The sequence below is a fragment of the Dermacentor variabilis genome, chromosome 9 (genome assembly GCF_050947875.1).
Source record: "Dermacentor variabilis isolate Ectoservices chromosome 9, ASM5094787v1, whole genome shotgun sequence".
Lineage (NCBI taxonomy): Eukaryota > Metazoa > Arthropoda > Arachnida > Ixodida > Ixodidae > Dermacentor > Dermacentor variabilis.
The window spans coordinates 145,154,824-145,172,601 of record NC_134576.1 but is presented as its reverse complement, the minus strand read 5'-3'; the positions used below and the strand labels follow the sequence as shown (position 1 = coordinate 145,172,601).

At 45.7% G+C, this 17,778-nt stretch overlaps 2 protein-coding genes across 7 annotated transcripts in view; one reads left to right on the top strand and one right to left on the bottom strand.

The window, feature by feature from the left end:
- stmA (Protein EFR3 homolog stmA) overlaps positions 1-3,897 on the bottom strand; it is a 55,765-nt gene extending 51,868 nt beyond the window's left edge. Inside the window, exon 1 of the mRNA XM_075669830.1 lies at positions 2,570-3,897. Within this exon, the coding sequence (XP_075525945.1) occupies positions 2,570-2,654 (85 nt within the window). The 5' untranslated portion in view covers positions 2,655-3,897. The remainder of the gene's footprint in view (positions 1-2,569) is intronic.
- Positions 3,898-5,384: 1,487 nt separating this feature from the next.
- LOC142557740 (dystrobrevin alpha-like) overlaps positions 5,385-17,778 on the top strand; it is a 70,978-nt gene continuing 58,584 nt past the window's right edge. Inside the window, exons 1-5 of one of the 6 annotated variants that reach the window (XM_075669800.1) lie at positions 5,385-5,528; positions 7,487-7,652; positions 10,220-10,300; positions 10,815-11,028; positions 17,337-17,422. In XM_075669800.1, the coding sequence (XP_075525915.1) occupies positions 7,595-7,652; positions 10,220-10,300; positions 10,815-11,028; positions 17,337-17,422 (439 nt within the window). In that variant the 5' untranslated portion in view covers positions 5,385-5,528; positions 7,487-7,594. Of the gene's footprint in view, positions 5,529-6,060; positions 6,425-6,678; positions 6,697-7,470; positions 7,653-10,197; positions 10,301-10,814; positions 11,029-17,336; positions 17,423-17,778 lie in introns of those variants that run through there. The other 5 variants (XM_075669801.1, XM_075669805.1, XM_075669802.1 and 2 more) reach the window with 5 other exon arrangements.

The window sequence follows — 17,778 nt, the reverse complement described above, 5'->3', positions numbered from 1 at the left end:
TGTTCGAATGGTGAAGATTCTGAATAAGATCTAATGTGAATATTTGAGAAAAATGACCACCAAATATCAAATAGAAAACATTTCCTAATTTCTGAAGCAACAGGAAATGTGAGGCTTGCGTAGAATCTGCCTCATGAAAAAATTTTAAAAAAAAAGAAATCAGGCTTATATGCATAGGCACATGCATTTAATACCATTAACAATAATATGTCCAGACAATTGAGGAGCTGGTAAATGATAAACAACCAGTTTAAACTATATGGGACACTATGGCAACAAGAGGAATGAAACCAAGGAATGTTGCCAGCTGGACGTACAATGATGTTCACTGAAGGAGAGAAGTGTGACACCACAAACTGTTTTAAAGGGATGCATCATGAGACTGGCCAAATAATAAATTGGATCAAACTTGTATATTGGCTGCCTAAAAGCGAGGCATTCTTATTGAATGAGTGGCAATTATTGAGTGCACATTATCTGTTATCTGCCCCAAGGGTTTGCTCAGGAATGTTGCTTCTGCGCAGCAACCACAGCTATCCTGCATCAGAATCGTTCAGAACAGTTCTCACTTCAACTCAGGCTCCAACTGTTTTTGTATCTTGTATGTAATCAGAAAAGAAAAAAGTAAAAGCTATTCGACAACTTCAAACAGAGCATTCTTGAATCAAATAGCAAGGGCTATTCAATTCACATTTGAAAATTCGAACTTTCACACACCTCTACATAAAATATCACTGCTCAGTGCCAGCATCAGTAGTGGAAAGGAAGCTTTACCATTTGTAAGCTAACCAACAAAGAAGTGAAGGGTATCATGCAAGAGTGCTTGCTTGACAGATAAGTAAAAGAGCATCAGGGGTGCTCGTATGTTGAAGCCTCACATTCTATTTTGTTGCAGCAGGCACATACATTTAAATCATGAAAAATTTGGACACAGGTTAGTGGCAAGAGTTACAAATGTCTGACAGTTGCCTTTATAACATTTATTCACACAATATTCCCAAGCATTATGGTGCCAAAGTTGCTTTGCTAATGTGTGTTGTGATAATTTTTTTCTAGTGTTGTCATTGTTTTTTTGTAATCCTCACTGCACGTAAAAAGAAAAATAGTGCACGTCATTTTCAGTGATAGTGTCTTCTTCCATGCATTATGTATGATGCTGCTTTATTGGTTCACGTCTGCAATTGCCTATTCTACAATGCCTATGTAGTGATGAAGCAATAATTTGACAACAAATTAAGTGAACAAAAAATAGATAATTAAAAAGATCTTTCAGCTTTGTAGTTCAAAAATTATTTGAAGCAAAAGAAATGGCACACGCAATAAATCCCTGTTAATTGTTTAAGTAACTCTAGGAATATGTAGGGCAGGAACATATTGAATGAGCGTTCATATTAAGCAACTTGAGCTAGTGCCTTGAGCACAGGCACTTTAGCTTCCAAGGTGCCTATGCTGTGCTGTGCAATAATTTTCATTTGAAATTACCAAGTCATCCCTGAACTGACTGAGGCATTATGAAGGGGTAGCTGTTTCACTGCCATACACCTACTGTTAACTAATCAATATAGTTCATTATTTCTGCTTTACAAGTTGAATATGTGTAATTTCAATGTTACTACTAAGCAAACATGCAGCTTTACCACGTGATGTTGCTATATAATTGCAACACAGGTCATCATTTCATTTCATATTTAAGATCTCCACATTTATGTGTACATTTTAAGTAAAAATATATTCTCCAGTTACCAATTTCAAATTGCAGTATTCTAACGGAGAATGAACGGGAGGCAAAGTCAGTGCAAAAGGAAACGATCAAAACCCAGGCAATCATATGTATGACTCCAGCCAAACCCAAGCTTTTGAAAGCGATACTGCTCCTTGTTTTGCAAGAAATTCATGACTTAACAAATATAAGGTACACATCGGATCAGTGAGTCAACAACATGTCAAGTTACGATATTTCTTGAAGCAATGTTATATCCTGTAGTACACAGACAATTTCAACGACCACTACCATTAATTATTGACCTAGTAGTTCTGCGGAAACCCGCAAGGTGGAGAGAAGTAATTAATAAAGGGAAAATCAGACATCCACCCATTCGTAGCAATTGCTATAAAGGAAACCCATATGGGTTCCTCGAAAGAAAAGCTTCAGAGTTGAATAAAAATTCGTCCTGGTCCGGGACTCGAACCCGGGACCACCGCCTTTCCGGGGCAGCCGCTCTACCGTCTGAGCAAACCAGGCGGCTAGCAGATGGCAGGGTGAAGTCGAATTTGTCGACAACACAAAGCAAAGGCAAGTGACTGACCTAGTAGTTCTGCGGAAACCCACAAGGTGGAGAGAAGTAATTAATAAAGGGAAAATCAGACATCCACCCCATTCGTAGCAATTGCTATTAACCATTAATTATTGTTGAAATGGGTGAGCCTATTGGCTCCATCACAGAGCTCTATCTTGTAAAAATAGTCGATGGCGCTAACAATTTCAAGTGAAAATGCACATACATGAACATCAGCTTATACATCTGTGACAACGTATACATGATGATCGATTCCAAAAGTGTGCACTCACAGTCATGTTGTTCGCACTGCTTGAGGATGGAGCCAACCCACTGGCTTTCCATACACCAGCGCAAGCTTGGAGTCAGGAAGGACATGCTGCTTCGAGTCAGCTGAGAGCGGCTATTGAAGTCAAGTGCTTTGCGGGGGGAGGGTACAGCAACTCTAACATGCAGAAACTATGCTTCTCTCGCAGAACTCGATTAGCAAGGAGGATTTCTATGGTGGTGTATACGGAGGGCGTGTGTTCGCGCCGCCGGAGAGAACGTCTCTTGAGCTGCCCTTTTTCTATAGGAAGGTGCACCAAATCGAAACGTGGAAAAACAACTGCTTCCTGCAGCTACACCACTATGGGGCTACATGGCGGTCACTGCAAGCAGCGATCACCTACTAACGTCGGTCGACCGCAGACACACTGCGCGAAACAACAAACTACGGACCACTACGACGCGTCGAGTCGCATAGCCGCGCGCTCAACCGAGAAGTCGGCCGAAGCTCCAGACTGCCCGTAAGGACGCAAACACGCAGAGAGGCTGTGAGGCCTCGCCAGCAGCGATCTCGTCGCCACGTCCCGATCGGAAGGCGATGCATCGTCGGACGGGGGTAAGCATGGCGAGAACCGCTGGCGACGACGATGCTTCAGCTGGAGCCGTTAAGGCACGACCTTTGGGACCCCCTTAAAAGGACGCAGGATCCCCCGCCGGCGGCACACCGAATGCGATGCGGTTCCCAATGCGGCGGCAAGCGAGCTCTCTCCTCCGTCCGCGTATCGACCCGACGCCACGGCTGCGCAGGCAGCGGACGCGCCGAGCGACACCCAGCAAGAAATAATAATAATAAAAAAGTAAACACCGCCCCGGGGCGCGGACCAATGGCTCCCGACGGCACGGAAATTCGAGCGCCTGTGGGCTTCTGTTAAATCGAGGACACTCCGCGAAGACGCGGTATCCGCCATCTGCGCTTGCACTGCGCCGCTACCTGTACCCGAAAGCAAGGACAGCCGTTTCCCCGCAAGAACATGCGACATCGCTGCCTCCTTTTAGGCTGCTTGTTATTCGTGGCCTGGAAGAAAATGAAAGCTACTGTAAAGGCGGTACTACAGAAAATCTGCTTAGCTAGGCAGCCTCGTGTCATTAGATGCGGGTATTTGGGTCCTGAGAAAAGTAGAAGCTTGTGTGAAAATTACGTGGCAGTTCAGCTCTGAACAATCACCAACGCGATGAACCGGAAAGCGAGGGAGGCAGCTGCTCTGGAAATCGAATTACGCGCCCTAGACCACAGCTGAGATCGTCCTCGCCCTGTAGATCACAGGCGTTAGTGCGTTGACAACGGTATAAGTGCAGATGAGTGACAGTAGGCGTGACGGTCAACTTACCCATCCCGGCGACCTCCAAATGAAGTTCACGCTTCGTCACAAGTAATCGCGCACAGCTACGCGTTGCGCCCCACACATATAGTTTGCGTTACTAAATTGCAGAGAAGTTTTTTCGTCATGGCCGGGATCGAGTTAGTGGGCATAAGAGTGAGTGGTCTCCTCACAGAAGCAAGGACGCCTCACGAAAAGGCCACAGCCCACGGTCGAGAAATTCGCAAGGTAGGCGTCGCCGGGCAGGAACGATCACTCGACAGAACAGTGCTACAACAAAATCACTCACGCCGTTCGCGCGTGTGCACAGAGTACTGATTTCCACAAAGCTGCCACGGTGTTTATTGTATTAAAAAGGTGAACGTTAGTGCCGCCATAACGCGACTTTGTTTTCTTTCCTAGCCCTCCTATCTATCTACACCATCTATGCTTATTTACCTACAGCGATAGACAAATAGACGCGACTGCTTTGATGCTTGAAGCTTAGCAACACGTAGCGCGTCCAAACTACCAATGTAGTAACTACATTTTCACTTTTATGGCCTCCAAGATTTGTGCGCGCCGGCTGCTTTTTTTTTTCTTTTTTTCCCAGCAGGGCAGGGAAGAGCAGGGGGAAAGCATAGTTTCTCACTACATTCACTGAGAAACTGTATGAGGGAAAGTGAACATGTTCGCAATAGAGATTAGTAAAAGGCGATGGGAAAGTTGGTGGGAAAAAAAAGTAGGGAAACGACAAACGACGGTAGGCGTGCAAAAACAAAGTTCACTATAGGGGTTCAGAAATGTTGGTTATGAGAATTCAGCGTGGACTTTTTTTTTCTTTTCTCTTTACCATAGGCACGAAATTAAACAATAGGCTGGCTAAACAATATAATCACAAGAGCTTGGAGGCGCAACCCACTATTCTGTTTCTAAGAATAGGCTCATAGCATTTATTTGTTTATTCATACTGTGCGAATTATAGAGTTTCGCACTGTAATGTAGTGAGAAACTCTATGATGCGAATTACAAACTCTATGGTGCGAGTTTATATATGGCGCTATTTATGTGGCGCGAATGCACGGAGGAAGGAAGTTCCTTCCTCCATGTGCGAATGGGACGGCGACGGCTGCAGCCATAGAGTTTCATGTGAGGAACTCTATGGCTGCAGTCGAATTTCTCGTCCAGGCATATAGTTATAGGAGGCGTTGGTTTCTCACTGGCCGCAGCAAAACCAGCCAGAGCGCGCGGATCTCGGAGGTTATGTCACTTTTACAGCCTCCAAGATTGGCTAGCCTGCACCACCCAATCTTGAAGGCTATGTTATTTGCAGTATGTAGACCACTGGCTAGCAATAATTCCAAACATTGAGCAATATTTTTTTTTTACTTAGCATAAAAAATTAACTAATAATGCGTATGTATTACGCGTGGGCCCCGGCAGTGCCGGCCTGGTATTGCGCTTTTTTTTTCTTTGTATTGTTTGTTTTCGGCGCAACGCGAAAATGGCGTGCTTTTTCCATGTTTGACGTTTGTGGATCGCGTAGACCTGAGGAAACTAACGCGAAAGAAATTGAATCGCAGAAAGCTAGACATCGATGCATGGCTGAAGAATTTGTACCTTTTCTGTGAGTACTGTACGCATCACCATTAAACGTAACTCGTCCGTGTTCCCGGGCTGTGATGCTGCCGCGCCTACTCCGGTTGCTCGCGTCCGCGCGCGTAGGGGGAGGCCGTGAACGGGGACAGAGTTTAAGTTCTCAGAAAAAGTGCGCAGCTCTAGACTTGGGCGTGTCATTAATGTCGTAACATAACACGCAGCTGTTTACTCGCTGAATTTGACATTACTTGCCTAACATCAAGTTGCATCCGAATCTGTCTGGCTGCTCTCGACGGTGGTTGCGGACTGAGGATGCAGAGATTGCGAGCGATAAGCGGCGTTAGGAAACGTGTGCTGCAGTGCAGTGACAATCGGTCTGCATTTGGAAATAAGAAAAAGTGGAAATAAACGCACGAAGTTTTTTTTTAGTTTTTTCGCTCATTTCATATATATTTTGATCCACCAGAGATCAGCGCGAACCGATGGGTTCTCGTCTTGTGTGCACAAACAGCCTTATCTAGTTCGCCTGAAGAATGCTGCTTAATAACTGATCCAGCTTCGTGAAGTATCGTAGAGAATAGCGGGCAGTTATGGTCCGTCCGACCATCGCGAGTAACCGTCGTTCTCGGGGCCCTGCGACACGCAGTTTCACTTTCCAGCGCGCTTTGCGCAGGCTAGTGCGAGACGGGCACATACAAATAGCTTACGCTGCTTCCCCTCCCGACTACGACCTTTAGGAAGGAAGTTCTGTTGGTGATGGCGTGGAATATGTGCAACATCACCATGGCTGAGTGGAGGGATCGTCAGTCTGCAAGTTGCCGGATCGTTAGCAAAACCATTGATTGTGTTTCTGCGATGTGATATAAGAAATTTATGAGCTTGAAATTCAAACGGTCTCACAACAAATGGTTTGCTGCAGCGGGTGTAAGTTTTGTCGCCGTAAGAAGTTGACATAGGTGTTTCTGCAGAAATTATATCTTGCGGGATTTAATTAGATTGGAGCACATTGATTACAGATTGCCAGATAGCCCCCTTTGGCATCTCCCATAGCCAGAAATTAATTCTCTTAACTGAAAGGTTCCACAGTAGTGCAGCATGGATGTAGCTTAAGTTGCTCATTTTGAAACTAGGCTATAATGTCTGACAAGGTATCGCAAAGCCGACTGTGACAATTTCGTCTATATGTCAATGCAGAGGTAGGGAGCATTCACTCTTGAAACGCACATACGTAGTAAACGTCGCGAAGGTTTACTCGTGCGCAAATTGTTTATCTGGTCAGGTATGTGAACAAAGAATGCAGAGGAAGCAAATATGTTATGAAAGGCGTCAGTTTTTCAGTGTTAAATTTGACTTGCTTGCGAAACCTTGTATGAACACTTCAGCTGTGTTATTTACAAAAATGTTGATGAGCAGCTGGTTGACCGATGCAATATATTGTGGTGAGGGCTGTTGTAGTGAAATGCTGCCTGAAAAAATAGAAAAAATTTGGTGAAAAATGTGCAGTGAGAGCAGTTTTACAGCTACACTATTTGCAGAATTGAGTGCTGAAGCAAATAGAAGCATTTCATAAATAGATAAAGACAACAGAACTTGCAGAAATGCTTGATCGGCCTGAAACTGATTATGCTTGCTTTAGTTCCTTGAAGCATGCAGCCAAGTATTCTGTCATATGATTATCATTGTGATTTCATCCCTCACTTATTTATTACAGCTGAATTCTGAACTGTTCACCACATTTTGAAATGGCCACCATTTCATGTGCACATATTTTGATGCAATATACCTGAATTCAGCTCATTAATTTAACATGTGATTGTGAAAATGTGCCGCCTGGTTTCTTCAACACCAAAATTATTTACAATCTTCCCCAAGCATTTAGTTTGTGTGATGTGTGTGCTTGCCAGTCTGTTGGTTGCAGTCTTTTGTTATGCAGAATTACAGTCTGTGCTCTTGGGATTAAAAAAAAAAAGAATTTTGTCTTTGCAGCATTATGGTCCAGTGGAGGGAGGCTGGTCAATCAACACGTGGCTACAGTTGACTTACAAGTGAAGGGAGCCTGCTCTCTTGGCAGAAAACCAGATCACGGGGTTAATCATGGAGTACCAAGATGAAGAACCAGGAGCAGATGTCAAGTTGCTCATGGCTGAAATGAGTGAGCAGACTGACTCTGTTTTGTTTTCACCATATACAGAAAAGATTCAAAATGTGTGGTACCGCATGCAGTGCACAAAGCCTTTACATGAGACCAGCTTGACTCTCCAAAGTATTCAGCCTTATTCTTTTAAGTTGTACACTTTCCGTGGAGTTCTTCCTTCCTGTACACAGCTTTGCCCGTGAGTATCTGCTTGCAGAGTTTGCAGCCCCGTGCCTAACTTAAGACTTTTCTTGATGAAATGACCGTGCTTGGACTTTAAGCTTCAAGTGTTAAGTAATTCTTGAAAAAGAAAGCTGTTTAGTATTCCTGAAGTGCAAAGAAAAATATGGACAAAAAGATGGAGAAGTGCTTGTCTTTGTCTGTCCTTTTATTCCTGTATTCTTTTTTACTTCTTGCTTCAAGTCTACTAGTTCTAATGTTAATAACATACCCTTTCTGAAAATGCTTCTGTTACATATCATTTGTTCACATTGCCTTGAGCAAATATTTAGCATGTTCTTATTATGGCTTGTGAAGTAATAAGCCATCCTGATAAAAAAAAAAAGTTTTGAGCACTGCAAAAGGTGCCACACATGATACATGTGAGTCTCACATTAAAAAGTTGTGCACTTTGTCATGCTCGATGACATGCCACACGTTCGTCTCAAGCTTGTCCTAGAACCCGTAGGCACTGCCTCGGCCACCATCAATCTTTGTCTGACCGCTGCCACGATTTGCTCGCGTTCTATGGTGGATCCGTTCGTCTGCTCTAGCAGATGCTGCACTAATTCTTCGGGAACGTTCACTGTCTCCATGTCCACGTAAATCCCGGACGGGCCCCCACTTGTCACGTTTGACGACACGCCACATGTTCGTCCCGAACCATGCACGCCAACCGTGCCCACCACACGACCACACTCCGTGTCCCCCCATTCGCCCCTTTCCTCCCACACACTCATTCACTCCTGCTGCTGTCTTCCCCGCACTCACGCCACATCTTCTCTGCTCACTCAACTACTCCGAGAACCGTGGCTCCTCATCGTGGGTCTTGGGCTCGCTTGCCCCGGCCCTTGCACATCACAACTTTTCTGTTGAAGCTATACCACAAATGCTGTGACATGTACTTGCTCACGCTATAGGGTTTCATATAATGAAGAAATTACGGCCACTGACCAAGTCAAGGTGAAAGAACACACAGAGACGTTTCGGGACCTGTACGGGTTCCTTGATCACACTAAAAGCGGGCAAGAGCCGCAAGTCGTTTTTTATGCCAAAATGTGACGTAGGGAACGGAAAGGAGCCTTCGTCCACACAGTAATTTTCAGTTCTTTAAATTTAGCAAGGCAACGTCAGAGCTTGGAAAGGTTAGCTATTGAAGATTGAGTTCTGACTTGCGGCTGTTCTAGGAAGCATTGTGCTGGCATGTTCAGGGGAGATGCCCTGAGTGCGTGTGCCTGATTCACTTGCTATCTGTGTGCTTCTAAGTCTTTTACCTGTGCAAGGTATACTTAGTGTTTGCATTATAGTGAAGTCTCATTGGTCTCTTGTCTGATTGTGTGCCATGTGTGCCCCTGCGATGTGCACTCATACGAAACTGCACTTGCAAGAGCAAGTTTTGCTTAGTGTTCACACTGGTTTGTGTCTTCTTGTCTGAATCATCTTGTGTGTCGTGTTTATAATTACACAAACAAAAAGAAAAAGTGGAAAATTATGTAAAGCCTGTGTACCTTAATGTTTGAGTCAGTAGACAGCATTTGCCAAATGAATGCTACATAGCATGCAGCATATTTGGAGGCTTCATCAAGGCACGTACCTGTGCCTTGCTATGCAAGTTTGCTAAAGTCTACCTGAAGCAGCAACATGGACATCAGCCGCATCATGTACAAGAGAAATCTGAACTTACTATCACAAGTCCTTTCAGTGGCAGATTTACGCAAAGAGCCTTAATTTTTTTTTTTTTTATTATTGTGATAAGGACAAAATCAAGGAATTTCAAACAGCCTGCTGGAGCGGCTTACAGAAAATTTTAGTTAGGTGCATGTATGGATACAGTTTCATTTTTATTCAGCTTTTTCATTTCTTTAATGCACATCCTCATATTTGCATTATTTATGCTTCAAGATAAACCCATTTTCTACGTAGCACCTGTAGTGAAATTTTGTTAATTTACAGAAAGGCACTGTAGGATTCATGTGTATATGTCTTACTAAGAAATTCCTAACATGGTGTGCTTTCATTTGCTGAAAATTTGCTGATTGTATGCTTTACTTGCAGGAGATGTCGTAGGATGCAGGTGCGGCATCTGTAGAAAATGTTCATTTGCAAATGTGTTGCATCGAAATTGGTAAACTTGGCCAAAACAAGTGACAAATATCAATAGCAAGTAGTTATTTTCTCACTATAATATCATTTTATTTAAACTTGTGACAGTACTGATAAGTGATGACATATTAATGCAGTAAGAGGCAGAAGGCCATGCTTGTTGTTGACCCTTCTTTCTTTTTGTTATGGTGCTTGCTACATGCTGTTTTTGTAGAGTCTGCTGCTTTATTATGTGATGTAGGCTCATCTGATTGCCTGTGCAGAGAACCAGAACTTTGATGTGATCCGGTTTGCCTCCTATCGAACGGCCTGCAAGCTTCGCTTCATTCAGAAGCGGTGCCAATGTAAGGAACTGGATTAGTATTCTTAGTGTTCTTGCTGGTATACTTTGACGCGCCTAAAGTTTCACGTAGGCTTTTAAAACTAAGTGGTATCTGGTGGACAAGTGTTTCAGTTGACGTGTTTGTAAAGACTGCTGGCTAATTCACTTTTCAGTGTATGTGTTCCCACCCACAGTTATTGAAGCGATACCTCAAAATATTGTGGGTCATCTCATAATTTCTGCGCTGCATGTGTACTCCTTTAATGCTTTTAAATGTGGTCTTTGTTCCGAAATTGTCCTAAATGAAGTAGCATAAGTATGAAGCACTTCTTTCCATCAGAGGTTGAGAAGCACAGGGATTACTAAGGACATTTCGGAAACAAACTGTGGGAAGACTTTCGGCTGCAGCTATTGAAACCAGCAGCCAGAAGTATCTTGAGGGCTTGTTTTTAAACACTGTGAAAAACTAAAACCTGGTTCGCTACATGTAGAGGTTACGTCGTGCAGTAAAAGGCTGCATCTTTCTGAATGCGCAGTGCATTTAGTCGACCTGTGGAACCTTATCGAGGCCTTCCGTGAGAATGCATTCAATGCCATGGATGCCCAAGCACCTCTTGGGGTGACGCGGGTGCGTGCCCTGCTGAACTCCCTGTACTACCAGCTCAACAAGCGCCTTCCCCCCAGCCAGCAGCTGGATCTGCCCCACTGCGTCAGCCTGCTGCTCAACTGGCTGCTTGCCAGCTATGACCCGTCAGTATGGACGTCTGCTTGAGCCCATCTTTTGAGTTGGGAACATAAGTGCTTCAGAGAGACACTAAAGAAAAATAATAAGCTAGATTAGTTAATCACGCATCTAGAATACATTAGTAGGCCACTCTTTACTAAGTGAGCAGAAAATTGGTAATCCAGAAAGGACATGAAAATGAAGGACGAATCTTTATTCTTTGTATGCAGCTGCACTGTTTGTCCACCCTATAATTCTAGTCTATTTCTCTGTTATTACCTGGAGCTGTATTTTAAATCAATTGCCATCGAAGACATTACTTTCAGTGAATGCTTACTGACTAGGCGGAGAAGAAGAAGAAGTGATCGTAGCGAGCAGCTTCAGCTTCGAGCTCTCTGCATTTTCTATTTTATTTTCTGTGATCTCTGCAATCAGTCACAAGAAAACTGGGGGACGTCGTCCTCTGCAATGGGGGACCCAAACCCCGCCCAGCAGTTTCGTCCTGAACGGCCAGTTCATTATGCCGGTGACGTGAGTGACCGCTTCGACCCCAGCATGGTCCCGATTGAGTCATCTGATGGCTCCTCTACTGATGAGATGGGCTCGGACAGCGATTTTACCGTGGTGTCAAGCCGACGTCTGAAGAGAAAGATACGAAGAACATCACCGACCAGTCGCCAGGCGACGAAAAAGGCAAGTGGCAAGCAATCATACACCATTGCATATGTACCAACAACGACAACAGACAACCTCAACTCACTGAACAGGCAGAGCCTGTCGGAATATTTTGAACGAACTGCCCATGGTCAAGTAGAAGAAATACGTATAAACGCTCGAAAGAACATCCTCTCGGTGGAAGTCAATACGCCGACCATACTGGAGACACTGAAAAACATCACTCAGTTGGGAAGCATCCCTGTTCGCGCATTCCCCACATACGGCAAGGAAGCGACGACAGGCGTCATCTACGATGTGGACATTGACATTACAGACACTGACCTGGCCAAACTACTATCATCGTCAGCTCCTGTGCTCAGCTTTCACCGTTTTGGACGTTCCCGATGTGTGAAATTAGTGTTCCAATCGGAAACTTTGCCAACACACGTCAAGGTTGGATATGTGAGGCATCCGGTACGTCCTTACGTGCCGAGGCTTTTACAGTGTCACAGGTGCATGAAACTTGGGCATGTCAGTGCAGTTTGCAAGGGTGCAATAACATGCAAACGATGTGGTGGACCTCACGGAGACAGCAATTGCAACGTTGCTGCGAAATGTCCAAATTGTTCTGGTGCTCATGACGCAACGTCAAAAGAGTGCCCAAAGATCAGGAAGGAAATGGGTATTCTGAAGAAGATGGGTAGAGATCGTTCCACGCACAGGGAAGCGGCAAGGGCTATCCGCCACCGCAGACGTCGTTCACGAAACCGACATCAACGGGATCGCAGCCCTCCTCGCGTTGGAGGGACGACAGCTCAAGTGCAACATCCACCCCCTCTTCGTCTCAGGAATGAAGAAGCACGTGCCTCAAAGCCTTTGTATGCCGCGAAAGTACAAGGCGACCCATCATCGGCACTAGCCACATCGGAGACTCAGTGGCCCTCGTTACCATCAAGGCCTGTGGGAAATCCCTTATGCACCGCTCCTACACATACTGAAGAAAATGAAAAGATGGATGACATTGACGTCACGAGTATGGTGAAAAATTTGATGGGCTCCATGCGCAGGATTCTTTCCGGCCTAAATACCCCGGCTGCCAAGGCTGCCGTGCAGCTACTTGAAGTCTTGGAACCACTGCTAGTGGTTCTTCACTAAGCAAGTATGGCGATAATGTTTGAAGAACGGATGCGTGAATCGTTTGTTATGCAATGGAATGCTCGCGGTCTGCGTGGTCGTTTGTCGGATTTCCGACAGCGGGTATTTAAATACCAATTTCCAGTTATTGTTATCTGTGAACCTAATATGGATTCTTCTTTCCGTATTTCTGGTTATGTCCAGATGTGGTCTCGTAACGACCAACCCTCGAGCAAAGTATTAGTTTGTATACGTCACGACCTGGTGTATTTCAGACATGACGTCCCATCGCATACTACTAATGATTACGTATGCCTCACCATAAAATACAGATGTCGCACGGTTACAGTGATTGGAGGATATATCCACCCAAGAGCGAGGACCGATTGCTCGCACCTGATGTCTCTGCTGCAAGCATCGCAAGGCCCTCATATTGTGATTGGTGACTTTAACGCGCACCATCCCCTGTGGGGTAGCACTTCGATGAATTCTCGTGGCAAATACTTGGCTGACTTTATGTGTAGTCGGGGACTAAATGTGCTCAATGACGGGTCTCCTACATTTATTCGTGGCACGTCCTACAGCAGTTGTCTTGACCTAACGTTTGTATCAAGGAGCCTTCTGTCTTCAGCATCCTGGTCGACGGATCTAGAGACTCATGGTAGCGACCACCTCCCCACTTACGTTCACTTTAGCTGGTTTCGCCGTTCAGCCTCACGTTGCATTCGTCAAACAGACTGGATTGCATTTAAGACCTCTGTCGACACCACCTGTCAGAGTATGACATCTCCATCCGAAATAGAGGACATCATTGCCTCTACCCTGCGGGACAAAACTAGAGAAGTCAGCATACCGAGGCACAGGTCATCGGTCGACATACAATATGAGGCCCTTCGTGCGATCCGTCGCCGCGCGGAACGGCGATACAGAAGAACAAAGTCACCGTCCGATCTTTCGAGCAGTCGCCGAGCTCAACGACATGTTCTTCGACATCTGGAGAAGCTTGACAGACAGCGTTGGAGGGCTTTCTGTGGATCCCTAGATCCAAGACAGCCTCTATCTAAGATATGGCGGGTCATACGAAGTCTCCAGGCAACTCCACAACAAAGACACCCATTCCATGCGGTGGCTCTACATCAACGCCGGACCGAATTGGAGGTAGCAGAGGACTACTGTAAACTGATTGTGGACGCATCTAATGCAGTGACTTCATCCCTTGTCACCATCGCACCCCCGTCACCTGATGAGCGGCTCGAAGTACCGTTTACGATGCAAGAGCTTGACGCTGCGCTTTCAGTTTCTCGACGCTCCTCGGCACCAGGACCAGACGGAATCACGTACGCTGCACTCTGCCATCTTGGCACCGAATCACGACGTCTTCTCCTATCTTTTTATAATGCGACGTGGGAGAAAGGAAATGTTCCAGATGGTTGGAAATGCAGTCGCGTTGTAGCGCTGCTTAAACCGGGAAAGTGCCCCAACGAGCTTTCCTCCTACAGACCGATCGCCTTAGCCAGTTGCGTCGGCAAAGTAATGGAAAGAATGGTTTTGTCAAGACTGGAATGGTATCTAGAGAGAAATAATTGCTTTCCTGATTTTATGCACGGATTTAGAAGAGGCCGTTCTTCGATTGACGGAGTTATCGACTTGGTCTCCACTGTTGAACAGGAAAGAAGTCGACGTCGGTTAGTTGGAGCTGTCTTTCTGGATATTAAGGGTGCATACGACAATGTACTCCATTATGCAATCCTTGATGCACTGGAAGATTTAGACATCGGTGGCCGACTATATACATGGGTTGTTAGCTACCTCAGTGGCCGCACGGTGTATATGTCGACAAGTGATGGCGACACCGGACAGTACCATATACATCGAGGTGTTCCACAAGGGGGAGTTCTCAGTCCAACTCTTTTCAATGTTGCATTGATTGGCCTTGCATCCGAACTTCCTAGCACGGTAAAGATTAGCACATATGCCGACGACATATGCATATGGGCATCTGGAGCCACCCGTCCCCAAATGCGTGCTAGGCTTCAACGCGCAGTGACAATCGCAGCTAAGTATCTTCGGCGTCAAGGCCTCCGACTCTCAACTGAAAAATGTTCTGTGATTACGTTCACGCGAAAACGAATGAGCATGTATCCGATCATTGTTGACGGCGTAGCGATACCTACGGTTACACACCACAGATTCCTTGGCTTAGTCATAGACCGGGGATTATCTTGGTCAAGACACGTCGCCGCACTGAAGTCAAAGCTGAAGAGTTTTGTTCACGTCCTTCGCGTCGTGGCAGCAACAAGATGGGGCCCCTCGGAGTCGTCATTACTCCAATTGTACCGAGCACTATTCGTAGGGTATATACGGTACAGCATGCCGGCGCTCTCAAGCATGGGACTTAGTTGTGTGCGCGCGCTGGAGAGCATTCAAGCTCAAGCATTGCGCACATGTTTGGGCCTCCCACGATGCACGTCAACCAATGGAACAATAGCGGAAGCTCGTGCTTGTCCTATTCGGGTGTACTTGCTCTGCGAGCCTCTTCGAATGTACCTCCGCGTGTTGACCCGACACAGGCACCATCCTCTGTCATCACTCCCTACCACACACCCAGATTCCAGCTTTTCAACGACTATAACGCGGCATCAGAGTGTTTTGCCGACAAGATTCTCTCCCGACTGTATTCCGAGAACACCCCCGTGGGTTCTGCCTAAACCTGTCGTTACGTTGCAGATCCCTGGAATTACTAAAAAGTCTTTCGTTCCATCTATTGGCCTCAGGCAACTCACCCTGTTGCACATTTCTACAGAGTACGGAGATACTGTACATGTGTATACCGATGGCTCTGTCACACCATATGCCTCCACTGCGGCCTTCGTCATTCCACATATGATCATCGCTCGCCGGTTTAAACTAGACCATAGCTCAACATCAACTGCCGCAGAACTTGTTGCTATCCGGGAAGCACTTCGATTTCTCTCCGAGGAGCGTCCTCGCGCATGGACGATATTCTGCGATTGCAAGCCAGCTCTGCAAACGATTGACTGTGTCCTCAGACGGGGCCCGTATTATTCTATAGCTATAGAAATTACAGAGTATCTCGACCACGCAACAAGAAATGGCCACAATGTCACCTTTCAGTGGATACCATCACACTGTGGCGTGATAGGGAACGAACAGGCAGACGCTGAAGCAAAAACTGCTTTAGATAATGCTTGTGAAGTACGCATTCCGTTCTCACGAACAGACACAAACGCCCTACTTCGTCGCGTAAACCGCAACTCTACGTTGGAACACTGGGCCCAACCAGATCGACGACACAAGCGATTACACAAATGGGACCAAGAAATGAGATTTCGTATGCCTCACAAGTTCAATAGAAACCACACGAGCATGGTGCACCGGATTTGCCTTGGTGTCGCATTCACCAACCGTTATAGAAATATGATAGGTGCCAGTGATACTAGCCCAAACTGTGAATGCTGTGAGGTGCCAGAAACACTTGAACATATATTTTGCGTGTGTCCCGCGTACGCGCAAGAACGACAGCAACTTGTCTCTTCAATAGCAAACATCCATGAGAGACCGCTATCGGACGAGTTTCTTTTAGGTCCTTGGCCTAATGCAACCAGCGCAGCCCTGGTAACAAGAGCCGCTGTAGCTTTTCTCCAAGCCACTGGGCGGGACGCACGCCTTTAGAGATACCACAACTCTGTGAATTTGTATATACGCATCTCTTCCTTATACCATCATCATTCATCAGCCCTTTCCCTCCCCGTCCCTTTTCCCCAGAGTAGAGTAGCAGGCCAGAGCAAGTTATAGCTCAGGCCGACCTCTCTGCCTTTCTGTAAATAAATTTCTCTCTCTCTCTCTCTACTGACTAGGCTAATGGCAAGGATGTCCATCAATCTAATTAGTCATTGGTTAGGCTACATGACACGTCACGAAAAAATGAAAGTTTACTTTTCGAAGTGGTCACTTGAGAATATGGCCTCAGCAGGTTGTTCCCATTGAGTAAGTATTCTGTCTGTAATGTGATAAGACTATTTCTTGTGTTCGATTGAATGATCTTTTTGCGAGTGCCATCCAACCACTGTTACATTATATGGGGCTGCCCCAGTCATGAGGAAAGCTGTGCTTGCCTCCTTTTGCCATACCTTGTGGGCTTGTCACATGACTTGTACACAACTTCTGAGTGAATCGAATGTCTCCAGCGTTGGCATTCGTTGTGAAAGCACAACTCGGTACGGCAGCCAAAAGCAACTGAAGCAGTTCGTGGTGCTAGACTTGTATGCACATGCTGGGTCATAGAAAATGGGGTAAAACTTAAGCTCGCAATTGCAATAGGGCACACACATACTCTTCTGTGCAACAAGGTGAACCACTAGGAGATAATGCATTGATAATACACCTCGTCCACTGCTAAAGCATTCTGGTGACTGTTTGATATTGCACCTCTTTTCTAATTCCATCATTTACAGTTCGCTTTCGTTAATACTGATGTCACATTTGTTTTCCCTTACAATATAAACACATCTGGTGCATGCAGGGAGCAGCAGGGCTGCCTGCGAGTGCTCTCGCTCAAGGTGGCCCTGGCCATCCTGTGTGCGGGCAAGCTGCTGGACAAGCTGCGCTGTGAGTGCCGCTTCCCTCTCCCAGCAAAATGCACACACACACACTTGGTGAATTTAGTGCCGCCATGAAGTCAGCGTTACAGAACGATCTTTCCTACACAGTCCTTGAAAATGCAGAGAGCATGGACAGGAGGACAAACTCTTTAAAGTAGACAGTTAGGCTACTGGTGTGGACTCATATTGCTGGAAAATCAGTCATTCAATATTTTTGTCTCAAGGATATAGAAAGGGGGTAATGATAAGAAAGCTGCAAAGCTAGGCCCTGCTCCATATAAAACAGCTTGGTAGTGTGTGACACTGGTACATTTCATAATGTTCATACCAAATCACTTAAATGGAAACTAAAAGCAGCTGCTT